General features: G+C 45.0%; 4 protein-coding genes across 4 annotated transcripts in view; 3 read left to right on the top strand and 1 right to left on the bottom strand.

Annotated features, from left to right (window-relative positions):
* Positions 1-1,699: 1,699 nt before the first annotated feature.
* On the top strand, positions 1,700-3,977 carry nr2e3 (nuclear receptor subfamily 2, group E, member 3). The gene is made up of 8 exons (XM_067235057.1): positions 1,700-1,788; positions 1,971-2,117; positions 2,230-2,333; positions 2,662-2,925; positions 3,029-3,216; positions 3,311-3,551; positions 3,654-3,759; positions 3,845-3,977. Exons 1-8 carry the CDS (start codon positions 1,700-1,702, stop codon positions 3,975-3,977), a joined length of 1,272 nt encoding a protein of 423 aa, XP_067091158.1.
* A 1,148-nt stretch (positions 3,978-5,125) lies between these two features.
* stoml1 (stomatin (EPB72)-like 1) lies at positions 5,126-7,931 on the top strand. The gene is made up of 7 exons (XM_067234950.1): positions 5,126-5,426; positions 5,652-5,758; positions 5,876-6,025; positions 6,383-6,586; positions 6,692-6,896; positions 6,975-7,172; positions 7,479-7,931. The coding sequence occupies exons 1-7, from the start codon at positions 5,258-5,260 to the stop codon at positions 7,673-7,675; spliced, it is 1,230 nt and encodes a 409-aa protein (XP_067091051.1). The 5' UTR covers positions 5,126-5,257; the 3' UTR covers positions 7,676-7,931.
* A 434-nt stretch (positions 7,932-8,365) lies between these two features.
* On the top strand, positions 8,366-11,587 carry cyp11a1.2 (cytochrome P450 family 11 subfamily A member 1, tandem duplicate 2). The gene is given in 10 exon segments (XM_067233905.1): positions 8,366-8,503; positions 8,505-8,800; positions 8,986-9,141; positions 9,328-9,527; positions 9,798-10,001; positions 10,164-10,324; positions 10,422-10,588; positions 10,771-10,849; positions 11,006-11,197; positions 11,313-11,587. Coding segments are annotated over 10 exon segments (1,716 nt in total). The 3' UTR covers positions 11,436-11,587.
* The window catches only part of ccdc33 (coiled-coil domain containing 33), a 34,145-nt gene continuing 21,688 nt past the window's right edge, over positions 11,551-24,007 (bottom strand). Inside the window, exons 11-22 of the mRNA XM_067233904.1 lie at positions 22,255-22,260; positions 22,080-22,095; positions 17,187-17,353; positions 16,737-16,800; positions 14,125-14,320; positions 13,243-13,331; positions 12,903-13,034; positions 12,689-12,803; positions 12,465-12,592; positions 12,075-12,158; positions 11,859-11,975; positions 11,551-11,752 (exon numbers count right to left, since the gene is read on the bottom strand). Coding sequence (XP_067090005.1) covers positions 11,690-11,752; positions 11,859-11,975; positions 12,075-12,158; positions 12,465-12,592; positions 12,689-12,803; positions 12,903-13,034; positions 13,243-13,331; positions 14,125-14,320; positions 16,737-16,800; positions 17,187-17,353; positions 22,080-22,095; positions 22,255-22,260 — 1,177 coding nt within the window. The 3' untranslated portion in view covers positions 11,551-11,689. The remainder of the gene's footprint in view (positions 11,753-11,858; positions 11,976-12,074; positions 12,159-12,464; positions 12,593-12,688; positions 12,804-12,902; positions 13,035-13,242; positions 13,332-14,124; positions 14,321-16,736; positions 16,801-17,186; positions 17,354-22,079; positions 22,096-22,254; positions 22,261-24,007) is intronic.

Here is a 24,007-nt window from a genome sequence, read left to right as displayed (position 1 = left end):
ATGGTGGTGTCTCCCAAGTTTCAAGCAACCACAGACGACGAGCCCAGAGGTCAAATGGCTCCATCTAGCAGCCCAGACAAAACCCCTACTAACCAGAACATCTAATCTCTTTACACACCAGTTTAGTCTAACAGAAAGAGTTCTGTTCTGACCTCAAAGCAGTCTTCCTTAAAGCAATTGTCCCGCAGTTCTGCAACGGGGACAACAGCTATTGTATCATCCAAGGTCAGTGGAGAGGATAGAAAATGCATGTGTTGTTCTCTGTGACTCCCGCACTGTGTAATACCTTAATAAGATAAAACCACAAATCAAAGAAAAACCCAAATCACTGACTTCAGGCCACTAATTACCATCAAATCACACACGGGTCACTAATTAGGCAGACAGGGATCCAGAGAGCAGCCACCATATGGCAGAAGAATAGACTTAAGGGTCAACTCCTTACTGCTCTTTCAATCTCACAGCTAATTGTTTTTCTTCTCATCACCCCCTCCCAGGACAGACCCCTCTAAAGCAGAATGTGTTTCATGGTGGTGTAAGCTACTTAGTTGATTTGGGATGGTTGCATTTTCCCCTGGCCACATGGTGTAGTGCAGCCAAACAGCTTATTGTGTCATTAGCGGGACCAAAACAAGACCCAGCCAATAAAAATTATTTCACCATGAATAATATCATGTGATCTTTGGACAATATTGCTGAGTTTAATTTAGATATCTTTAAAATGATTTACACAAGAAGCTGAACTGCCTAGTTCAATAAGAATACATCCCTTTTCCATTTAGAAAACCTTAATTGGGATTTGCAAAAAAATATAACAACATAATTTTCTAGATTACCAGTCCTCTAAATGTACTCAGGATGCTATACCAAGTAACAGTAGACACATGGCTTGTGAGATCCTAAGATTAACATGACTCACATGGAAAGAAATGGATTAGTTGATGAACCAGTCTGACTCTGATCCTCATACCAGATGACTAACAGAGAAGAAAAACAAATTTGTTATAAGTGGAGAAGTTTGTTGTATTTGTTGTGTACAATAAAGTTATTGTTGTAAGATTAGATTGATGAAGGACATAGACACACCAACATAATTTTACTTTGTTGACAACACCCCAAAGAAAATGGAGACAATGGTTGCAAATCAATACTGTTCTCCTTTTAACATTCTTTCAAATAATTTTCAATCTTTTAACACATCGTTTTCACTAAGAGGCATGACTGATTGATTTGCACGTAGATGGACAGTAAAGATTAAGAGGATAACAAACACGCATTTGCTTACACAGCAACTGGTGCTAATCTCCTTGTCTTCCAATGGGGATCCCCCAGAGGACAGAGACTCACAACCTCAGTCTGACTCAGACAGATGGATAGAAGAAGAGCTAGCAGACTATATCTCCTGCCCTGACTCACAGCGCCATACCATCCAAGAAACCATAGCTTCTATTTCCTAGTTCAAACAAGATAAAAAGCCTTTGATGGAGGATTTCCACTGGATATCTAAGTGACTGGACTGGTCTGTCTCGGTAAATACACAGCTAGAGCTCCACAAGTCTCAACTTGGGGACGACAACACCTGAAAAGAACATCCTTTCAGCCAAACGCCTGGAGAGAAGTTCAATTTCTGAAGACAACACAAATTATCCAGGAGCTTTGGTGTGGAGCTTGGAAGGAATACAGCTCACTGGCTTAGATGATGGATAAACACCTGCCCAAGATGACCACGCTCCCATCTATCGTCGACTCTTCAGGACAATCCACTTCGGACAACACTCAACCAGGCAAGCCACTAAAATACAAAAGAAGATAGGGACCTAAAGAATATACAATCTTTACACGAGTACCAATAAGTATCAGATTTTCATCATGTCTAAATCATACCTTGTAAATAGTTTGAGTAAATACCATGTGATCAGGTCATAAACGGATATCATAATGTAAAGATTGTGCTTTGTGTCTACAGCAAGAAGTCCAGTTCCAGGGAAAGGCCTGGGCCTAGGCCTGTTGTGTAAAGTGTGTTCTGACACAAGCAGTGGGAAACACTACGGAATCTATGCCTGCAACGGCTGCAGTGGCTTTTTCAAGCGGAGTGTCAGACGAAGGCTCATCTACAGGTGAGGACGATCCATAACACAGCCTCGTGGTTTTCTTTGTGAAAATCCTCACGCTTAATCCATGTAATTAAGTCTCTAGAAATGTTAACACTTTTGAATGGCTGCCTCGTAGGTGTCAAGCAGGCACAGGCATGTGCCCTGTCGACAGGGCCCATCGCAACCAGTGTCAAGCATGTCGACTGAAGAGATGCCTCCAAGCTGGCATGAACAAAGATGGTGAGTAAAGGCAACAAAAAGAAAATCTACCAGCCGCATGTCAAAATAGATGTTACAAGAAAATACAAGAGTGGGTCAGATAGCTGAGCGTTAGGGAATCGGGCTACCACTCAGAAGGTTGCCGGTTAGATTCCCGGCCATGCTAAATTACGTTGTGTCCCTGGGCAAGGCACTTCATCCTACTTGCCTCGGGGAGGAATGTCCCTGTACTTACTGTAAGTCGCTCTGGAGAAGGGCGTCTGCTAAATGACTAAATGTAATGTAAATGTAAATATAATAATCATCAGTGTTCCCTTTGTGACTTCCTCTGTTTGTGTCTCTTCCTCAGCCGTGCAGAACGAGAGGCAGCCCCGCAGCACGGCCCAGGTGCAGCCGGACACCATGGATATGGACGCAGATACGGAGCACCTGGCCACCACGCGGTTGCCCACCCCTTCCTCCACCTTCTCTGTCATCAGCAGACAGCCCGTCAGTTCCTCTGTCACGCCCCCAGCCCCGGCCCAGCACTGCGGCGGCAGCCCCAAAAACAGTCACCGCTTCATGGTCAGCCTGATGACTGCGGAGACCTGTGCTAAACTAGAGCCAGAGGACGGTAAGAGCTGGGAGAGAGTTTGATCAGCGCACATACGACATGTAACAGAATTATATACAATACAGTAGCAATCTGAACTGATCTGATGTCTTCCGTCTGGCAGTGGATGAGAATATTGACGTGACGAGTGACGAACCAGAGAGGGCGAGAACTCCCTCCGACTATCACTCATCTCCTTACAACTCCAGCGGCTCTGAGAGTGTGTATGAGACATCAGCACGCCTGCTCTTCATGTCAGTCAAGTGGGCAAAGAACCTGCCTGTCTTCTCTCACCTACCATTCAGAGACCAGGTACAACTCCTCATTCAAAATGGTAATATCTTATATCTGTTGGGAAGCCCGTGGGATGAGACTGGTGAAGCTAATATTGGTTCTGTTTGAATAGGTGATTCTGCTGGAAGAGGCCTGGAGTGAGCTCTTTCTCCTGTGTGCCATCCAGTGGTCTCTGCCCCTGGACAGGTGCCCTCTGCTCTCCCTGCCAGACCTTTCCCCCACACAGCAATCCAAGGGCAGCCTCCCCACAGGCAACTTGAGAGTCCTGGAGGAAGTCTTCAACCGCTTCAAGGCTCTAGCTGTAGACCCTACTGAGTTTGCCTGCCTTAAGGCTGTTGTACTGTTCAAACCAGGTGGGTCAGTCTGTCTCATACTTACAATTATCGGGGGTCTAAGTGGGTCTCCGCACACATGGCCTTGATGTCTGATATCTGATGTCTCTCTCAATGGAGTAGACACCCGTGGTCTCAAAGATCCTGAGCAGGTGGAGAATCTTCAGGATCAGTCTCAGGTGATGCTTGGTCAGCATATTCACTCTCTGTACCCCAGCCAGAGTGCCAGGTGAGCCCAGTAAAAAAAAAAATGCAGCATTTTAATACGGTGAAAGGTATGTGCTATTAGTTAATTATCTTCATTACCTGTTTAGGTTTGGGAAACTTCTTCTTCTTCTGCCCTCCCTACACTTCGTGAGCTCGGAAAGGATAGAACAGCTGTTCTTCCACAAGACCATCGGGAACACACCCATGGAGAAGCTACTGTGTGATATGTTCAAAAACTGAAGAGAGTTAATCCAGTAAGCAAAGGATGCTAGAAAACGAAATTCTATATTTTTTCCATTCTTTCCTTGCCTATTCTTTGTCCATCATTCCCAGAAGCATAGAGTGTAGGTAATGCACTGTGTACGCTTACTGTTGACAACTCTGAAGGGCATTTGTTCTTGGTAATCTTTTCATAAATGTATGTATTTATACAAAAAATAATAAATGGTTGCATTTGATAACAGTGCTTTTAAGCCCCTGGGGGGCTATTTACCCCAATAGTAGTTCACAATTGTAGATTTTATGGGGGCCAGTTGCCCCCAACACACTCAACATGGTACTACTTTATAAAAAATATATCCAACATTTTCTTTCTAAACAAGTACATTATTTATGTTAGGCATTACTACTTGTAGGCTACATAGACTATATATTTAGGTCTAACTGAATTGAAACATATCTGCAGCTTTTTTGCATTTTTATTTTTTTAAACATTTACCATTTTTTGGGGGGGGGAGGGGGGACAGCAGACAATTGTAGGCTACATAATAATGTGCATGAATGTAACAGAGGATTGGCAATTTGTTTAAAATAATGACAAATTGCTTTTATGATGTGCATAAGTAACTAGATTATGTGGAGGTTGAATAAGTACATCGAGAATTTCAAATGTGATCTGAGAAGTGTAGGTATAGGGTGTACCATATAGTACCAAAATAACTGAGAAGAACTGCCATCAGCAGCTCCATCATGGGCTCTGAATTATCTATCTATAATTCCAGAAATGTGCGTGTGTTACAGTCAGACATCTTACTCACCGAATGCATCACTGCCCTATCTATAACTGCAGTAATATGTGTGTGTGTGTGTGGCGGGGGCGGGGGGGTGTATCACCTACGTTATCACGGGCACTGCGCATTATCAATCTATAGTTCCAGAAATCGGTGTTTGTGTGTCTCACCGTCACCGACATCTTAATAGCTCACTGCATCAATGGTACTGTGCACCAGTGATGTCCATGAGAAGTCCGCTGTCATGTTCATGAAAACACAGTCTGTCCTGTAGAGGGAGCTGCACTTCCACCTGATCTATCTAAAGTGCAACATTTCCTAAGAGCAACAACCAAAACACGGAAGTGTCGGTCAACCTTGTTTGGCAATATATTGCCAAAGGAAGAAAGACCAATTCAAACAGCTGTAGCTAGATTGAATTGAAAGGTATTGTGAGGCCATGCGTTTGATGGTAACTTCACAGACAGTAATCATATTTAACAAGGTATATGCGACATAATTTACACCAAAATGTTCAATAAATCGTCCTCTGGGTATCGGTATGAGTCTCTTCTACAGAGAGACTTGGTTTCCAGCACTGGCTTATTTGTGGATCCAGAGAACTTTGGGCAAAAACAGTTCCTTCATAAAGGACATTCATTTGATTACATCCCTAAAGTGAGCGATAACAACTACACTGGTAAGTGAGCTAAAGTAGCATCCTTGATGCTGAGAAAGCTTGTAGCATATGATACAGGGCTAATTGACAGGGCTAGCTTGAGTTAGCTAGCTACGCAGTGATCCTTCTCTGTGGGTGGATCTGAATAATTACTACGTATCTTAACTAGGTAACGTGATTGTGAGTGGAGACACATTAAAGTTATAGCCTAATGGTATTAACACGAATAATATTGTTCTTTCCCAGACACTTCTCAAGGATGCGTGTCCTGGATTTGTAACCTGATTGTCACCTTCTTGGTTTATATCTGTATCTTCCTCACCTTCCCTATATCTGGATGGTTTGTTTTGAAAGTAGGTCGCCTTCACATAAAAAGTCTTCTTCTTCAGATATTTCCATGCAAACATTTGTGAATGGTTGCACTGTCTGATGGATTCATCATTTGTAAAGAGAGATGTCTTGTGTGGCAGGCTGTGCCTAATTACGAGAGGGTAGTGGTGTTCCGTCTGGGTCGAGTACGTCCTCCGAAGGGTCCTGGAATAGTCCTGGTGCTGCCTCTCATCGACCAGTGGCAGAGGGTGGATCTACGCACTCGAGCCTTCAACATCCCTCCCTGTATTGTAAGCAACACTAGTAGCACTGTCCCATCATCAAATTCTCTCCCAGAGGGCTTGGAGTCAAATTCGCATACATGCATTATATCAGATTTATAGTTTTACAGGAGAGCCAAAACTGGTTTTGCAATGCCCCACTTTTACAGTTACGCCTTTTAAATTTTCTTTTAATTAATGTAAATTCACTTGTGTCCTTTTGGCATGGAAAGTATCTAATTGAGAGCTTTCATTTGATATACTGTATAATAATCCTATTTGCCCAACATGGTACTTGCACCCCTGTGGCTCCAAGCCATAACTGTGGCTGCGTCTAAGCAAGGAATGAAATCACTGATTTTGCTACCCTCTCCTCCTCTGTGCCAGGTGACCACTCAGGATGGAGGTCTGGTGTCCGTCGGAGCAGACATCCAGTTCAGGATCTGGAGCCCAGTCATGTCAGTGGTGGCAGTGCAGGACCTGAATGCCTCAACACGGCTCACTGCACAGAACGCCATGACCCACTGCCTCGGTAAGAAGACTGTAAGAGAGATCCAGACTGAGAAAATCAAACTGGGGGAGTACCTCGGGGTGAGTACCTTTCAAGATCTGCTTGAGCGTCAATTTATATTCTGAAAAAAGACACAAACACATGACTTTTTAGCACTACTAGATGTCCTTACTTCTTGGTTGTAGATGGACGTCAATGAGATGACTCGCCCCTGGGGGCTGGAGGTGGACAGGGTGGAGCTGATGGTGGGGGCTGTGCTGAAAGCTCCAGAGGACTGCACAGGACGGTTCATCATGCCTCCATCTGTGCCTGGCCTGGAAGGCCTGGCTGGCCCCATCCAGCAGCTAGCTATGCACTTCCTGGGTAAAAGTGAAATCCAGACAAACAAAGGTAATTCACACCTCCACCTCCTGTCCTGTTTTGCTTTGATCCCGTGTTGTTTTTGATAGTCTGTCTGTGCGTTGTCAGAAGACACCGTGAGCCTTACAGATGAGCTGAGCGTGGCTCCCCAGGCTGCGGCCGGGCCTGGCTCAGTGGAGGAGCTGCTGGGGGTGGTGAAGTTGTTCCTGTCAGAGTCCCTGGTCAGCCAGGTGGGGGCCTGCTTCCAGTTTCACATCAGCTCCTCAGACGGACAGGACAATATCTGCTACGTGGATCTGAGCCAAGGTATTGGCTGCTTGTGGCTGCCGGAAATGTATTTAGAAGTGTGGATAAACTGTGCAACCCTGTGATATTGCATGTCTAGATGTATAGGGAGTCAGATGGCTGAGCGGTTAGGGAATTGGGCTATTAATCAGAAGGTTGCTGGTTCGATTCCTGGCCGTGCAAAATGACGTTGTGTCCTTGGGCAAGGCACTTCACCCTACTTGCCTCGGGGGGAATGTCCCTGTACTTACTGTAAGTCGCTCTGGATAAGAGCGTCTGCTAAATGACTAAATGTAAATGTAATGTAATGTCTGTCTTTCTGTTTAGGCGGTGGCTCGGCTGGGACCGGACTCCCAGATCAGAAGCCTGACGTCACACTCAGTATGAGTGACGAGGACCTGCTGGCCATGTTTGAGGGCAGCTTGCGCCCCTACGCTGCCTACACCAGTGGAAGACTGAAGGTCCAAGGGGAGCTGAAAACGGCCATGAAGCTGGAGGGCCTTATTAAACTCATTAGGAAATAAGTCTTTGCACAAACAGAAATGTTATATTTTAAAAGGAAAAGTTGATTTTAAAATAGCTTACCACAAGATGTGTTGGAACAATAGAAGTTTGCTGACAAGATTCCTTTATTTATTTCAGTCGTCGAGATATCATGTTAACGTTGAATAATTTTGTATTGTAGTATTCTGTGCAAGTGTAATTTCTGCTGCTGACATTTCACATTTTAAATCAGTGTCTGTTATGTGCATGTTTTGATAATAAAATTAATGTATTGCATTGATGTATCAGTTGTTTGCTTTACCTAAGCAAATCTTTTCAGATACATCATAGACAGCACAAGGTCACCCTTTGACTCTCTCACCTTATGGCCTTCCACCACACAGCTGTTTAGAAAGAAAACACTCAACCAAGGTCCAAAAGCCAGGACTGTATTTAATAGAATGCTATATTCTGGTGCATGGTTCTGCTGTTAGAAGAATATTATAATGTTAGACAACCTTGAAATACCTTGATGTGTGTATGGTAAATAAACAGTTCATGGTTATATGTAAAAGCTATTTTGAGATACATTTACTTTCTGAATGATTACAGTATTACTTACAGTCACTGCTAAACTATGGTGTATTGATATATAGTGTAAAGGTTAGTTCAGACAGTAAACTAGTTGTTTCAGAGATTGCTCTAAAACACCCCAAAGTCCTCACTTTGTTATGACTGACCCATGCTGTGGTTCAACATCTCCAGCAAAACAAGCATGTCATCAGCTCACTGAAGGTGCATGTCAAGATCCACCTCTGCCGTCATCCAAATGTCCCTGGCAGAGAGACAGAGGAGGAGTGAGAGCTGAAGGGGAGAGACACAGATGCTATGATGGCTGGGTGGAGAGTAAGGCGCAGTCCCGTGGTACAGCCTCTGTCCTGGTTCGAAAGACTGGCAGAGGTCGGGGTCTGCCACAGCAGCAGTTTGCCCATGGCCCGACAGACGGCGTACACAGACAGCAGCCCCACCATACGGGCCTTCGGTGAGATCCCGGGGCTCTGGAAGAGCGGCGTGGCCAGCCTTTACAGCTTTTGGAAACTTGACGGCTTCAGGAACATCCACCGCATCATGGTGCACAACTTCAACACTTTTGGACCCATTTACAGGTACTTGGTAACTATATTTGGAGATGTTGCCCCTGTCCACAGAAGCTAGGAACACTCAACTCTATCGGTTTACTGTCTGTATGCGGTAGACAGAACATGAAAATCTACCCTTGCATTACTTGTTTGGGGTAATTCTCTGTTATAAACAAAAAATGTCACAATACTTTTATCTCCTTCCACAACAGAGAGAAAATAGGTTATTATGAGAGTGTGAACATCATCAACCCAGAAGATGCTGCTATCCTGTTCAAAGCAGAGGGCCACTACCCAAAAAGGCTCAAAGTGGAAGCCTGGACAGCATACAGAGACTACAGGAATCGCAAATATGGAGTCCTGCTCAAGTATGTGCATTGTCTGGACCATCGCTACTCATCCCACCTCTCTATCTCATTTCAACCTCTCATTTTACAGTCATTCCTCAGTCTTTAACCTGTCACCTCTCCAGAGATAATGTTTTTTCCAAAAAGCAAATGCAGCCTCACCAGGTCCTATTGTAGATAAGCGGAACAATCTCTCTCTTTCTATAGAAACGGAGAGGACTGGCGGAGCAACAGGGTGATTCTGAACAGGGAGGTAATCTCTCCCAAGGTAGTTGGAAACTTTGTACCTCTCTTGGATGAGGTAGGCCAGGACTTTGTGGCCCGTGTTTATAAAAAGATAGAGAGAAGTGGACAGAAAAAATGGACCACCGATCTCTCTCAAGAACTCTTCAAATATGCACTAGAATGTAAGATCTTTCATCATCTACAATGACCTAATGTTAAAAGTTTGGCCCAGTGTGTCCAATCCCTTTACTTTTTTCAGACCAACATATTTTTTGTTTTTGTTGGTCAAAGTTTTGCATCTGTAGATTATTTTTTGTATGTGTAGAAATATTTTGTGTAATTGTGAAAAAGTTTTGACCAACACTTATTTTTTTTTTACAGATGTAAACCTTTTTTACAAATGCCAAATATTATCGTCCCTCATTTAACTCCATATCCTGGGTCCTGTGCAGCTGTCAGCTCAGTGCTGTACGGGGAGCGCCTGGGACTAATGTTGGACTACATCGACCCTGAAGCCCAGCACTTCATCGACTGCATCTCCCTGATGTTCAAGACCACCTCGCCCATGCTGTTCATCCCCCCAGCCCTGCTGAAGAGGATCGGGGCCAAGGTGTGGAGGGACCACGTGGAGGCCTGGGATGGCATATTCAACCATGGTAGGGCCAACCAGGACGACCAAGGAACCGTGTATTGAAACATTGTTATTATAACAGCATACTAACTCAGCCATGGACGGCACAGTGGGTTGCATGTGTGTCAGTGGAGAGGACGTGCTCCGTCATGTAGTAACATGAAGGTGTGGGTGTGTGCCTCTGCAGCCGACCGCTGCATCCAGAACAGCTACAAACAGCTGCGACAGGAGACAGGCAGCCATGGGAAATACCCCGGGGTCCTGGCTAGCCTGCTGATGCTCGACAAGTTGTCCATCGAGGACATCAAGGCCAGCGTGACAGAGCTGATGGCTGGAGGGGTAGACACGGTAACCCACACAGCCCAGGATGAAATCCAGCAGTTTAAATTTTTTATTTTTTTTACACATTGGAGACACAAACACTGTACTGTGTTGGTCATTGCAGACATCCGTCACTCTGCTGTGGACCCTGTACGAGCTGGCCAAGCACCCAGATCTACAGGAGGAGCTTCGGGCAGAGGTGGCAGCCGCCAGGGCGTCCACCCAGGGAGATATCCTGGAGATGCTGAAGAGGGTGCCTCTGATCAAAGGAGCCCTGAAGGAATCACTGAGGTAAGCAAACCATTACGACAGGTGCACTGCTCAGAGGGTCATTATTATGACATTTATTAGATGATTGCATGGTCACAAAACAAACCTGAAGTACGTTGAGATTTGTCATGATTGCAACACTGCCACCTTCTGGCATCACAGGTGAAGTGTCACTTTGGGAAAAACAGTCTCTTCGTTTTCAGACTATATCCTGTTGCAGTGAGTTTGCAGCGATACATAACAGAAGACATCGTTATTCAAAACTACCACATACCATCTGGGGTAAGACTCAAAAATAAGAACTCAGACGATCCTTCAAAAGGTGACATTTTTATGTGTTGATTTTGTTTAACGAGGTGTTGAAGTTGGCCTGCTCTCTCTCCATAATAACATCACGCGCGCGACTGTGCGTGTGTGTTTGTGTGTGTCTGTGGCCAGACTCTTGTCCAGCTGGGTCTGTATGCCATGGGCAGAGACCCTGGAGTGTTCCCCAGGCCTGAGGAGTACCGACCCTCCCGCTGGCTGAGGACAGAGAGCCACTACTTCAGGAGCCTGGGCTTCGGCTTTGGGCCTCGCCAGTGTCTGGGCCGGAGGATTGCTGAGACGGAGATGCAGCTGTTCCTCATCCACGTGAGAAGCGATCTCTTTGTTTTCCTTCTCGCCCCGTTATTAAAATAGAATTTCATGTGACAGAACGAGGAATATTACATTGAATATTGTTAACTTATGTGTCCCGCCATCGCAGATGTTGGAGAACTTCCGGGTGGAGAAACAGCGTCAGGTTGAGGTGCAGAGTACCTTTGAGCTCATTCTGCTGCCTGAGAAGCCTATTCTGCTGACCTTGAAGCCCCTACACAGTACACAATGACCCAGTATGATGATGTTAGGCTGTGTTGGGTTACCTCATAGATTACTATGGTTCATAACCACTCCTTAGACTCCCAGACGAATCAAATGTTGGAATAAAACATTGAAAAAGTTTATCTTTTAAAATGTCATTTATTGTTACAACCTAAACAACTGTGCTAAAATAAAAAATTAAACTCATTTTGTAAAAATAATTCTTCATGTCTTCCTTGATTGCGTTATTGGTTTTTGTAGATTCACACTACGAGGTGAAGGTCATTTTATAGGCTTCAGCTGTCTGTGTCGCCTACGATCCATCAAGGAGTCAGACACACCCTCCTGTGGAAAACAGACTGTTAACTGGAAGGTTCTAACACTGTTGGTTTGTGAACACATACCCACTGACCAGTATGGAAGCTGAAGAGAGTAATGCAGCTGCACTGACCAGGGGAAGATCATGCAGGATTGTGGTGGATGTCCGTGCGAAGCCACATTTATATTCACTCAGTTTGGTCAACATCTCCTGTTTCTGCCTGCCCCAATGTTTAGAGTTCTCTTCCAGCTTTAATACAAATACCCTGATGAGATGTGTATTGCATGGTATGTGTATCATATATTGTTTATCATGCTGATCATAAAGTTTCTGAATTTATGAGTCTACCTGTGTCTCCAGAGCCCGTACTCTTGACTCTACCTTCTCCAGTTGACTCAGCAAACTCAGTTTCTCTTTGTCGGGGAAAGCATCCTGTGTTAAAGGAGAAGAGTCGCACAATCACACACACATACACCTGTATATCTCACATCAATTTGGTTTTCAGCAATGTACTGTAGTGCAGGGAGTCAGGTGGCTGAGCGGTTAGGGAATCGGGCTAGTAATCTGAAGGTTGCCAGTTCGATTCCCGGCCGTGCCAAATGACGTTGTGTCCTTGGGCAAGGCACTTCACCCTACTTGCCTCTGGGGGAATGTCCTTGTACTTACTGTAAGTCGCTCTGGATAAGAGCATCTGCTAAATGACTAAATGTATGTGTGAGGGTTCAGTGTGATGTTCACCTGTGGCGGCTGTTGGATGATGATAGGGGCTTGCTGCTGTCGCATCTTCTCCAGCTCCCCTCTGAGGCGGGAGTTCTCTGCCGCCAGAGCCGACTCTATCTCTGCCTTTCTGCTGTCATCCTCCCCTGCTGGTCACACACAGGCCGCCGCAGGCCGTTCCCTTAGCACGTGCTGTACATTCCTGCTGGTTCTCATTGGAGTGCCCTGGCACAGGAATGACTCACCTGTTGACCTTTTCCAAGTAGTTGTCCTCCCCCTTTCTCTGAGCTCCCTCTCTGAGTTCTCTTTATTCTTCTCAGTCAGTTTATTATCCAGAACCTTCTCCATCTTCTCAATGACCTGCCGTGGGGCACAGAGGATACACAATCTAAACGTCGAGATTGATGGAAGTCTTTGGTCCAGGAAGATGGGTTCTATCAGGGGATTCGGCATGTGCACCTTCTCCTGCTGCCGGACTGTGGTCTCCAGGACTCCCAGCTTGGCCACACGGCTCTGGTAGCTCTGCAGAGCCTCCTGCTGCTGCTCATGGGCCCTCTGAAGTCTCAACAGCTCCTTCTCTCTGTCATTCTTCTGCAGAAAACAAACAAACACGCATAGTACACTGTTTCTTATTTCGATTGAGATCGGATGTGTGAGGGATGTACGAGTTGGACATGGAGTGCTTGTGTGTGCATAAGTGTGTATGTGTGTGTGTGTGCGTGTGTATGTGCATAAGTGTGTGTGTGTGTGTGTGCGTGTGTGTGCATAAGTGTGTGTGTGTGTTGGCCTGACTGCTCACTCGGATGAGGTCATTCTGCATCTGCTGGATCTTGTCTCTCTGGGAGGAAGCCTTGCTGGTCTCACTGGCCAGCTTAAACTTCAGAGAGGCTGTCCACACCAAACAAGAGCATACACATGACACAGCAAAACTCATTGGACGCAACATGAGCATACACATATTAAAATGCTGTTGCTACCGAGTTAATGACATATTACGCTGTTTGCGTCAGTGTACAATACTATTAACTTCTACTTCAGAATGATCATTAACAACATGAGCATACACTGTTAAATCCTGTTGCTACCAAGTTAATCATATATTATGCCGTTTGCGTCAGTGTACAATACTATTAACTTCTACTTCAGAATGATCATTAACAACACTGTGTGAGGTTTAAATTGACATCTAACGGTACTTTCCCTCAGCTGATAATCTCCAAAATGGTTGTTTGATCGAAAGTATAACTCAGACTTTCAAAGACTTCATGAAGTCTGAGTTATTCAAATGTCTAGCTGAGACAAACACATCTTCACAACAACGTCTAAATCCTTTCACAGTATTATCTCGGCCTGTGAAGAGAGAATTTAATCTGGTGTTTTTGCTTTGATGGCCTCAAACATGCCGTTTTAGTCCTTTTACTGAGGGTCACAAACTGTCCTTCAGGAGATAAGAGATGCTCGGCTGCACAGCTTATCAGGCCTGGTGGCCTAAATGAGCTGCCTTATCACAGCATGGCACAAACAGCTGGAGACCAGACATGCTAGGATCAGTGTGGTTTTCCATCTCCCATGTCCATGACACAAACCTGCCTCCACTACAGCTCTGATGGGGAAGTTCCACTACTGTCAGCTGGATGGCAAACTTAGTTAAAAGTGTCTACAGACTGGTTGTAGAATATACCTATCCGGTCGGCGATCTCTGCCTTAGTCATGACATCTATGTCTGTGTCATCCAACAGGTCGCGTCCCAGGTCCTGGTGAAGGGTCAGGTCACTGCGGAGCTGGCTGTTGTCTGACTCCAGACTGACAACCTGTGATCGCATGGTGATAATGTCCTCCGCCATTTTGCGCATGGCTGTGCGATAGTTCTCCACTTCCTGAGTGGGAACAGAGAATATACAACTACTCAACTCTGCACTCTGATAACCGGAAGAGCAGATACAATCACAAAGCTAATATAGAGTACAAACCCATTTCCTGTGGTCATTTTGGACCGTCTCCCTCTGGTCTGCAGGGGGGGTTCACTTACCTCCTTGCTCTACTTTGGCACTCCCTTGCCTAGGGACATCTTTGATTAAGATCAGACGCTGAACAGTGCTTTCTGCCTGCCTGTGTCAGTTTACTGTAATGCTAGATGAAAGTATGAGATTAACACCACTAGAGGGCTCTTGGAGCCCAGTATCCAGTGCCTATGACTACAGCATTACAAGAAGTCTCACAATTCGTCACAGGGATCCATTTCTGCATATTTAATAACTCATTCCCTTTATCTTCGTAAATGTGAAGGATGATTAGTAAGACTTGAAAGCGAGGCAGACTTATGACTTAACAGGAAGCTTGGCTTCTTAAATGCCATTCGACTACATTTCCCCAAAAACGTGTCCGTGGTTGGAGTTCAAATGTGTTGACACCTCAACTCCAGGGAGACTTTAAGACCTTGTTCTGTCTGTGTCTTTTGGCACGAAGGCTTTATCCAGGGATTTGGGATAAGCCCTACTGATGCATGCATGGAACGACACCCCTCTTAATCAAATCCCGTTTAGAAAACGGCACAGTGAAACTGCTCCCAGTGACACTGACACATTCAGCCGGGCAGAATCGCTGCGTTGTTTTTATCGTTGTTGCAAACAGACAGTAAATTCGGTGAAAATGTATCGTACATTAGTACGTGAGAATCTTTTTCAGTTTTCCCCCCATTGCGCTTCACATTGACAGGTTTTGCTTAGAATTATTTTCCCCAGCTAATGTGAATACTAGCATTCAATCTATAATCGTTCCATAGCTGGAACAATGCAGTAGCGGACTCAGAATTCAGCTTGGTAGCAATTGAAGCTGGGCCATACTTGTCGAGCCTTCTTTACCGAGGTCTTTCTATTTGTAAGGCATTGGTTTGTTGTGTAGCACCTCACATGTTTCACTCCATCAGCAGGGATCTGAGGTTGTATAAAGAACTGAATGGAGGCTGAGAGCGGGGGCCCTGGTATACAGGGAGGAAGACATCACCGATTAGGAGATTCCAATCTAGGGGCGGTGTAGATGTGGCTCCCCAGGGACCCTGGGGTGAAATTGAGCGCCTAATTGAAAGGGCAGGGACAAGGTGAGAACCATGACTGCAGATGAGACTGGAGACAAGAGGCTGTGCTGGGGCCAGGGGTGTGATGGGAAGAAAGGGGCCCTCATGATGAGTCTAGTAGACACATCATCTGAGTCAAATATCCCCCTCCTCCCCCCACCCAGACCTATCCTCTCCTTATGAATACTGGGCTACCCCAGCCCCCTCTCGGTTTTTTTGAAGACACACTCAAGGCCTCAGTGCCACACTTACTAGCTCTAGGACAATTACATCACAGACAGATGGCAGACACTTGTCAAGAATGTGTGTGTGCGTGTATGTGTGTGTCTTTCTGTGTGTGGGGGGATGTGCACAGCAATATATGATTTTCTCCCCATTGTCACTGAGGTGTGTAGTTTGTATTGTGTGCAGGGTCACCTTGAAATTGTCTTTTTAGAGTCCAGGGAGGTCAACTTTCCATCCCAAGTGAATTATGCAGAGAAGGCTAAATTTATCTTACTCTAAATGAAATACGTTGTAGGGAGATGTTTATGCTTCACTGACACCTACAGAAAAAGCTTTCTACATTGCAATATTTAGCAAATGTCAAGACATGCATGTAGAACTCCTCCATGTAGACACAAGACGTCTCACCAGCACAGTTTTCTGTGGGCTACCCCTGACAGTGAGACATGTTCATCTATCCTACCAGCCTCCATGTTCAGGGCTGAGTGCAGCCAGCAGCAATTTGTCCAGTGAGAGGCACCATCTCAGTGTCTGAAGCCCGCAGAGCAACATGCCTCTGGCAAAAGCAACACACACAACTGACCACGGGTCCCTCATTAGCCTTTCCCACTCCCTCACCCTGCATAGCTAACACATGCAACACATGCATGCAGCATCTCCACAGTAGGTCTCGAGGATGTACACGAAAGCATCTACAAAAATCTGTAAAAACCCCAAGACATCCACGGTGTTGGCTGAAATCACTCCACGTTGTGAAGCTTGCCCTTAGTGCTGAAAATGTATTTGATAGGTTTGATGTGCATGAGAGGGGTACCCAGGCTTCAAGGCTAAGGTCTCAGGGGCTAAAACAATGGGTTTCTTCACCTGTTTCTCATACAACACGGTTTTGTAAACATGGCATGTTAACAGCTGAAAGAAGTGTCCCTACATACTGTATGGTGTCAATCATTCAGTACTCATTTACATTTAGTCATTTAGCATGCTACAGTTCTTACTTTTGTTTGGAGGTCAGTGATTTGTGCTATATGTGGGTCATCCTCAAAGTCAGGGAGAGGTTGTCTGAAAATAGAGAACAAAAAATGGGTAAATGTATTCAGCTGAAATCCTACAACCTTTACACTTGCTAATATAGATCTGTAAAAACCCCAAGCTATCCACGGTGTTGGCTGAAATCACTCCACGTTGTGAAGTTTGCCATTAGTGCGGAAAATGTATTTGATAGTCAGGTGGCTGAGCGGTGAGGGAATCGGGCTAGTAATACGAAGGTTGAGAGTTCGATTCCCGGTCATGCCAACTGACGTTGTGTCCTTGGGCAAGGCACTTTACCCTACTTGCCTCGGGGGAATGTCCCTGTACTTACTGTAAGTCGCTCTGGATAAGAGCGTCTACTAAATGACTACATGTAAATGTAAATGTATTTGATAGGTTTGGTGTGCAAGGGGTACCCAGGCTTGGTGCTGTGTGTAGCCTCTGCTGTATCGGGTGGTCTGCGCTGTCCCTGGGGAACTGAGCCAGGAGCTGGAGGCTTGTCTGAGCCGAAGAGATGCTGGTAGTCTGGTAGGATCTGAGCCAGGGCGTCGGGGGATGGAAGACTGTATCCATCCCGCTGCAGCTGCACGACAAAAACACGCAGAGACACAAAATCAAGCCCAGGAAAATGCAGTCCATACAGTAGCCTTGTTACAAATGTTTTTTTTCTCCTCCGCACAACAGCAGCTGTGTTAGCTATGGCATCACTACTCACTGTGCTTGTATAGGGCCTATAGTACCTCTTCATGTCCACTATAGACTACAGATGTTATTACATAACTTGAGTAAATCCCACACTGAGCTGGAGAAGTCCCTTCAGTCCTAGCCCCACGAGGCTCTAACATGCAAATGAACATGGTTGCCATGGAACAGAGACACACTGGTAACCACTGATACAAGAAAGCAAATAAGTAGTCATTCAAAGCACCCACTGCCCATCCTCCCTAATCAAATACCAAATCTAGTGTTTGACTTCAGGCATCCGTAAACCTCAGAGAGGGCAGAGAGAGCCTACCTTGCCTGATGCCGGGGTACTGGGGGATCCCTCAATAGCCTGCATTGAACAGCCAACCTCTGAATCCTTATCAAGAGACCTACGGTGTCACATAACTGAAGGCGTAAGTCGGTGCTCAGACTTTGTCGAATGCTAACACAGCCTGTAACCACAACACAGGCCTTCCTTAGCAACTTTTCAAAGCAGTGAGGGGAGCTCCTATTGTATAGAACATCTACAATTTAAAATCTGCCTGCTACTTTGCCGTGCGGCAGAGACACTTAGGTTCCGTCAATTCCCATTGAATTCCTCCTCCCTTTCCCTTCTCTTTTCAGGTCGTGAAAGAAAATCAACCTTTTATGTTTGTAGCTGGAGACAGCAGGTGAAATCAATACAACCCACAGGGAGGTTCCAGTAGAATGACGTCTCGGTCTCCATCAGCGGATGGATGAGGACGAACTGATCGTGTCTCATAGATGTGCTGTGAGGCTCCTGTGGGTTCCTCGGAGAGGGGCTGCCACCTCTACTCAATTCAGCAAGGGGGCTGAGGGACAGTCACCGTCACATGTTTGTCACTATGAGCCAATTTTCTTTTTTAATTTTCAAATTAAGAGTATCTTTTTTAAATGTTAATACAGTATTTTTACTTCTAACTGGTCACATTGCTGTGCAGTAGGGCCATTTAAGACAATCCCTCTACATAGGAGTGTTTAATGATCAAGGATCAATGTGTCCAGGCCAGGGTCATCCATTCCTCTGGCCACCTCATTAGTGCTCAGGGACAGGCCACGAGAAAGGGCACAGGGCCTCAACTGAATAAGAGGCTCGTCTAAGCGACAGAGACTGGAGCATCCAGATGCAGAGAGAATGTCAGTCACTAATGATATGATAACAATCGCTGGTCATTACTGACCCTAACATAACAGCATCTCATAGTTCTCAAATGGCATTCCACGAACAACAAAAAAGAAAAGAAAAAGAAAATGTTGCAGCTTAACATTCTAGCTTTGGAATGTAAATAGCAACCAATTAGAAACATTTTTAATGCTTGATTAGAGCACGTCAAATTAAGAATTCACTAACCTTACACAGTATGCATGACATGAGTCCAGTTTTCCTTTCTGACACTGATTACCATGGCAACACAGCTTGGCCACAAGTCAAAAGGACTCCCTCCCATCGTCACCACAAAACTGCTCTACTCTCGTGTAGCAGTAATTCTGCTATATTCAGAATGTATATATATATTTTATTTATTTTTACAAATTACTATGCATTTATTCCACCAAATGACTATGAAATACTCAGCTGAGTATTTGTAATAAAATACATATTTTCATAACTGAATGCTTTAATTCATAATAAATTATTCACTGTATCCTTGCAGCTATGTGCTCTTGCTGAGGGCTTAATCTTGTCTATTCCAACAAGAGAGAATCTCAGCATGTATGAGGTTATTCAAATGTATAAACCACCATAACAAAATGTCTCATATTCATCCTACTCGCATTTAGCAGAAATTCCACGTGTTTGGAATTAGAATGACCTTATCATAGTAATCAGTGCAGAGTTAGTGAGGGGAATGGGCAGCATATGCTCCGGTGCTGAAGGGCAGGGCCCCTGTGACACCCGGCCGCCTCATGTCTGTGTCTGGGGGTCTCCGAGGCTGCCTCTGAGACAGCCATCAGCATTCACCACACAGCCCGCAAAATGCAGCAAATGGGATCTTCAGTGGAGTGACAGCTCTGAGTCCGCTGCCACACAGAGCTTCAATTAGCCTGCCAGAACAAGCCTGGTCCCAGGAGCTCCCTCAACAGTCCCTCTCTCTCCTCCCTCGGTCGCTCTACACCTTTCCACACCCTCCCTCCCTCCCTCCCTCCACGCTAATCCACCCCCCTTCACGCTCTACCTCCATCCTTCCATATGGCTGTTTCTCTCCATACTGAGTCTTTCAAGCTTTTCCTCTCCCTCCAGCTGGAACCAGCGGTCAGCGTACTAATGGAGATGTAGGTAAAGAGGGAGGGAGGAAGGGAGAGTGTTGAAAGAGGATGAGAAAGACGGAAAACGGATGGAGTGGTGTTGTGCACAGCTGGTCTCTCATTCATTGCGGACAAAGAAGTGGTAAGCCACTGGTATTGCAGGCTTTACCTTTGTAGTGTGGTTGCTGTAAGTAGCTTCATTAGGGAATGAAGCTGTGGCTCAAATTGCTACACAAATTGAACATTAACTCACTGCTCAGCTTTTCTACAATATTTTTCTCCAGGAAAGAAATAATGTGCAACACTTTGCTTTCCCTTAATATCTAAATGAAATGCAAGCTGTGCATCCATGGAGAACACTACTGTAGGGATGCCTGTATAAAAGCTGCAAACCAGCAGTAACACTCTTGAATATTTATGCCCAATAAGGATTTAAAATACTGCAGTCTATACAAATCTGTAAGATAAGAATGTAAATATACATTCTGGATGCTTTCTGCGTTCCAGCCAACAATAAGCAATGAATTGTATGCAATCTATTTTTTATATTCAGAGAGAAGTTGGAACTAACAAATCAATGAATGCATGCTTATGCAGTTTTAATGACCAATAATGTTAATAAACTTACAGGTGTATTGTAGAACTAAGGCAAACATAACTCAATAATGTTAGCAAATTATTTCTGCCGTAAGGGTGTTAACTTGGTAGGGATTGATTTCTATCAGCATCAAATAACCTGCAATAATACAACATAATTTGGAATCAATTTGAACACATAGCTCAAAACGTGCCATATGGTTCCTAATAAATTAAATTACTGGAGTCCCGAGAGAACATGCTTTCAGTGTAGGTCTGGATCATACCTATGCTCTGTCAGCAAAATAAATAAGCATTAAGTTGTCACAGGACTATAGGTAATCTGTGTGTGTGTGTGTGTGTGTGAGTGTGTATGTGTGGGTGTGTGTGTGTCTCAAGGACAACATGCAACCTCGGCTGAAGGACGTACTGTACGACCATCAATGCAACAGGGGTGATGAAGTCAAGGATCAACATTAAATTAGAGATTTCCATTTTTCATGTGCATCTTGTTTTTCTCCATCAGATATACTTGGTGCAGTATATGTTACACCTTCAAATATAAATTAATTAGTACATTTCTATTATTTAAAAATAAACACTTATTTAGGTCCAACCGAACAGCATATGAGTACACAAAGGGGTGACACGTCGCAGAGAGATGCTACAGACATGGACACTGAAACAAAGAGCAGCTCTGACAGACTGGAGGACAGCTCCACCCCACACTGAGCCTCAGCAGTATCAGTGTCTGCCTTTCCCCCCTCGGCTCTCTCTGACCTTCTAAACACGCAACACAGAAACAGCTTAGTGCCTAACACACAGGTTGACATTTATACTTGCCAGCTCACTGTTGAAATGTCTCAAAGAAACATGAAAACACTAATGTTGCTTGTAGCCAGAAGGGACCAATTCAGTGTGCAGACCAGGACTAGGATTAGGACCAGAGATGGGCTAGAACAGAGAATAAAACAAATAGCTTTTTTCTTTGGCAAGAATCAAGTTAGGGTTTATGGGAGTGGTTTAGAATTATGAGGCAGAACATATTTGTAGGAAAATAATTGACAGCCATCTAGATGAATATGGAAATCCAGTGGAATTGATGAACGGAAAATGGAGGCGTCGCTGACCACAGGTCACGTCCAGTCTGAGGCTATGGAAAGGGCGTAAAGATTGATGAGTGGGTGGTAGGTGTGTCCGTAGTGCAATGAATCACCCTGGGTTTGCCAAGAATGACACCAGAATTGGATTTAAATCAGAGGGCAGACTGGGACAGCCATAATATAAGCCCCCACACCTCCCTTTCTCCTGAACCCAGACAGGAGGTAAGGCAGTCAGTGGATGGGATATGGAGCTGGGGGCAGGGGGGCGGGGGGGCTCTTCTCCATCAAAATCCCTCACACGGAACAGAGGCATCTATATAGCAACGCAGAATAAACGCCTCAGTTCTGCACATTCATCCTCTCTGACTCTCACACTGTCCATCTCCCTGCAGCTGGGAGGGCCGAGTATATAGAGCCATCGCCTTATCAGGTCAAAATAGTCAACGGACCGAATTATTGCCAGATAAACTAGCTTGGTAGGACAAAAATAACACTGTGTTTTGCTCTGCCCTGTGTACATTGACAATCATTGTTTCTATGCAACCTTGGGGAGGACTATAATTCATGTCTGGAATGGAATTAACGGAAATAGTCCGGGGTACACTGGAAGGTTAAATACTTCCATTAGCCTTATATCGACCCCGAGCTGCAGGAAACAGAGGGCCGACGGGATCTTCAGCATTCAGACTAAGATTTTTACATACATTTTGTATACATCACAGATATTGACTAAAAATGGTTAACCCTTCAACCCTTTTTCATCTGCAACAATTCTCTCCATAACTGCACTGCCGGGCTAGTCATTAAGGTTTCTTGATAGACAGGGAAAAACTGAGGCCTGCTAGGCCATTAGTCTGACTTGAGCCTATACATGACATCCAGAAAAACCGCAAGCGGTGCTGAGAAGACGTTCTTGTTAAGCTTGTGTATCTGTGTTCAGAGGTCAGTGTGGGGTTCTGCCATCAGCAGATAGTGGAGGGAGCAGGGAGACAGGCTCCCACCAGGCTCTGCTTCAGCTGCGGTAGGAAGATACAGGTTCCTTTACTGGCACTTCAAACACAGCAGCCCGGAATAAACTGCTCACCAGGCAGGGCCCCAGACATGCCTGCCTCCCCATTTCAGCCTTATCTGAGAGGCGCAGGAGGAAGCACCAAGCACAACAGCGGACTTGGCAGTCACTACATTTCATACAAGTTGTCTAATGAGTCGACGGACGTCGAACAAAGAAATGATTAAGTTGCACACAGGGGTTCGTCGATACGCTGGTCCCAAAGGAAAAGTCACCTATCCAACTCAATAACTATGCACAAGGCAGTACCTCACAAATGCAGCTCAGACTGCTAACACCCAACAGCACTGAATAGAATCGAATTAATTGAGCCCACAGATTCAATGACAACGGGCTTAAACTCGAAACTTTACTTCAAGAGCTAATGGCAAGCGCGTGCCTAAAGCCTTACGTCATTCAGAGCCTTGGCTGATGATAACCCTGGGCGTTCAAGGCTGCCCTCATACCTCATCTTCAGCTCGGGTTCCACCCATCCACCAACATCCAGGATCCACCCACACGTGTCTATAGTCTGCATCCTTCCTTTGTGTCCCAAGGCCAGCTAGCCTCGCCTTGGCTTTGCCTGCAAAGCAATCTACAGGCTTCATGATTCCTGTCCAAAGACCTTCTAATGCCTGTGGGCCTTGCCTGTGATATTGTGTGTTGTGTGCAGTGCAGACGGCCAAGGTCCTCTATTCAAACAAGTGAAAAGGAATATTTCATCATGACTGCGGGCCAATACTGGCAGAGAGAAGGAAGCTCACAATAACATGGTTGGCTAGGCACCCAAGGGAGCAGTGAGAAGTCAGCATATGTGTGCCTGTTCTGTTGAGGGGGATTGTGTGAACAAGCTACATCAGTGATATACTTTCATCAGTATACAAAGAGGAGACAGCTTCTCTGAAGTACATGCTCTGCACTACAGTGTTACTGCTCCAATCAACGTCTTGATTCACTCACCCATATCATTTGTGTATCTTGAAAGAACAGCATCTAGAAAAAGTGTGTTTTTAAAAACCAGTAATGTCTGTGCAGGGTCTTTTGTTTCATTGATCTTAAGCTGTGGAACTCACTCCCTGTTCCCATTAGGAATGCTCCTTTGTTTGATGGCTTTAAGAAACTGCTTGAAACTTACCTTTTTAATCAGGTTTTAATTGTACGTTTTGTGATTACTGTTATTGTTTATCATGTTGTAAGATTGTGATTGTAACGTACTGTAGCGCTTTGAGTACAAGAAAAGAGCATGGTCAATTTATTATTATTATTATTAATAAAAACATTAAACAAGAAATTAATAATAAAATAATAAATGTGCAGATAGTAAATGATCAAAGTCATTTTTGAAAATTATTCATTACGAACTTTACTGCACAAAAAAATCCAGCCCACAAACCCAAAAATCCACACCACGCAAACAACAGCTTCCCACCACTAGATGTCACTGTGGGCCCATGGCCCCCCAAGACCTCCCTCCAGTGACCCTCACCAACCCCACTGCTTCCTGGAGGATCTAGGGGACAAGTCCTTTAATGGGGAT

This window comes from Osmerus mordax, chromosome 4 (genome assembly GCF_038355195.1).
Source record: "Osmerus mordax isolate fOsmMor3 chromosome 4, fOsmMor3.pri, whole genome shotgun sequence".
Lineage (NCBI taxonomy): Eukaryota > Metazoa > Chordata > Actinopteri > Osmeriformes > Osmeridae > Osmerus > Osmerus mordax.
This window is presented reverse-complemented; position numbering and strand designations above follow the sequence as displayed.